This window comes from Primulina tabacum, chromosome 2, assembly GCF_025594145.1.
Source record: "Primulina tabacum isolate GXHZ01 chromosome 2, ASM2559414v2, whole genome shotgun sequence".
NCBI classification, from domain to species: Eukaryota; Viridiplantae; Streptophyta; class Magnoliopsida; order Lamiales; family Gesneriaceae; genus Primulina; species Primulina tabacum.
In genome coordinates this window covers 23,475,122-23,477,611 of record NC_134551.1, presented here as the reverse complement: position 1 = coordinate 23,477,611, position 2,490 = coordinate 23,475,122, and the positions used below count along the sequence as shown (strand labels likewise).

Genomic DNA, 2,490 nt, shown 5'->3' with positions numbered 1-2,490 from the left:
ATTGAACATTCTCCCGGGATCTCACCCGGTGAAGCAAAAAAAAAAGATACTTTGGTCCTGAGAAGGAAAAAGTTATTGATGAACAAGTAAAAGAGCTTATGAAGGCTGGTCACATTCGAGAGATTCAATTCCCTTCATGGCTCTCGAATGTGGTCTTGGTGCCCAATTCCACTGGGAAGTGGCGCATGTGTGTAGATTTCCGCGATCTTAATAAAGCCTGCCTCAAAGATCATTATCCTCTGCCCCGCATTGATCAACTGGTGGATTCCACATCGGGTTTCGAATTGCTAAGCTTCATGGATGCGTACCAGGGATATCATCAAATCCCCATGTCCAAGAGTGATCAAGATAAAGCCAACTTCATCACCTCGGGAGGTACATTTTGTTATATTGTAATGTCTTTCGGGTTGAAGAATGCAGGGGCAACTTACCAGCGTCTGATGAACAAAGTCTTCGAGAAGCAGTTGGGGCGGAATGTGGAAGTCTATGTGGATGATATTCTGGGCAAAACCCGGGAAGTGGCAAGCTTTATTGGTGATCTGGAAGAAACTTTTGCCACTCTCATGCAGTACGGGATCTAGCTCAACCTTGCCAAGTGTATTTTTGGCGTAAAGAGTGGCAAATTCTTGGGATTCATAGTGACAGATCGGTGGATTGAGGTGAATCAGGAAAAAGTCAAGTCTGTGCTATGCATGCCATCTCCCCGATTTGTCAAGGAAGTGCAGAAGTTGACCGGGAGGATTGCTTCCCTGTCTCGATTTATTTCCTGGTCAGCGCATCGGAGTTATCCTTTCTTTCAAGTCTTGAGGAAGGCCCAGCAATTTGGATGGGATGATAAATGTGAACAGGCCTTCCAAGACTTGAAGATTCATCTGGCAGAACTCCCTGTATTGGTAAAGCCGGAACCCGGGGATAAATTATATGTTTATTTGTCTACCACAGAGTATGCTGTCAGCTTGGTTTTGATAAAAGAAGAGGGCTCCGATCAAAAGCCTGTTTATTATGTCAGTCATGCTCTAAGAGGAACCGAGCTCCGGTACAGAGAAGTAGAGAAGATTGCTCTTGCCTTGATCATGACTGCCCGGAAGCTAAGACCTTATTTCCTGCCACATCAAATAGTTGTTCTTACCAATAGTCCTCATGGCAGGATCATGACTCACTCTGAGGTGTCCGGGCATATGGTCAAGTGGACAGTAGAGTTGGGGGAGTATGACATTGAGTACAAACCTCGGGTGGCCATCAAAGCACAAGCTTTGTCAGATTTTTTATCCGAGATGGTCCAACCCGATGAAGAGGAGGTATGGAGTGTATTCGTGGATGGGGCGTCTAGCCTTGCCGGGTGCGGAGTAGGGGTTGTGATAATATCTCCCCCGAGAGAAAAGATTAAACTAGCACTTAGAATTGACTCCCGGGTAACCAACAATGAGGCTGAGTACGAGGTTTTCCTGGCTGGTATTCAAGCTGCCCGGGAAGTCGGAGCTTCCCGGATTATTCTATATTCCGATTCACAACTCATCACTCAACAAATAAAGGGCGTATATGAGGCTAAGGATGACAGGATGCTAAAATATTTACAGCTCATCAAAGCCCGAGCAGAAGTTTTTGCGGATTGGGGTATTGAACAAATACCCCGGGAGAGAATAGTGAGGCAGATACTCTGGCAAAAAATGGCTACTTCTTTGTCAGAGGTAAATACCCGGGAGGTCTTGCGTGTTTCCCGTTTAATCCTTTCTACTGAGGAAGAAATGTTACCAGAGCCAGAGGATTCCTGGATGACACCTCTGATCAAGTTTATGGTAAATAATGAACTACCCGAAGACAGAGCCCGAGCTCAGAAAACTAAGAGACTAGCTCCCAGGTTTGTTCTCTTATATAATATCTTATACAGTAGATCATTCCAGGGACCTTTTTTAAAATGCTTAAATGAGAAGGAGGTAGATTATGTCCTCCGAGAAATTCATGAAGGTTTTTGTGCCGAGCACCTCGGAGGAATGGCTTTGGCTCGAAAAACGATGCTTGCCGGTTTCTGGTGGCCAACCTTAAATCAAGATTATGCTCGGGTGGTCCAATCTTGTGAAGGTTGTCAGCATCACTCAAATTTTAAACACAGCCCGGACCACTCTCATGAAGCCTATCTGGGCATCCTGCCCCTTTGATCAATGGGACATGGATATCGTGGGTCCATTCCCAATTGCTCGGGCTCAGAAAAAATTCTTATTAGTGGCTGTCGATTACTTTTCCAAATGGGTAGAGGCTGAGCCCTTGGCAAAATTACTGAGCAGGAGGTATTGAAATTCTTGTGGAAGAACATTGTGTGCCGATTTGGAGTGCCCAGAAGACTGATCTCGGACGATGGGAGACAGTTCCAGGGCAAAGCAATTACGTCATGGTGCAGAGAAATGAAGATCACCCAATCTTTTACCGCTGTTGCATATCCTCAATCTAATGGCCAGATAGAAGTTGTCAATAGAATTATTGTATAAGCACTAA

The 2,490-nt window shown here is 45.2% G+C and overlaps 1 protein-coding gene across 1 annotated transcript; it reads left to right on the top strand.

Annotated features, from left to right (window-relative positions):
* Window positions 1–692: 692 nt before the first annotated feature.
* Window positions 693–2,156, top strand: LOC142537586 (uncharacterized). Its single transcript, XM_075643090.1, has one exon. It carries the CDS (start codon window positions 693–695, stop codon window positions 2,154–2,156), a length of 1,464 nt encoding a protein of 487 aa, XP_075499205.1.
* The last annotated feature ends 334 nt before the right edge of the window (window positions 2,157–2,490 follow it).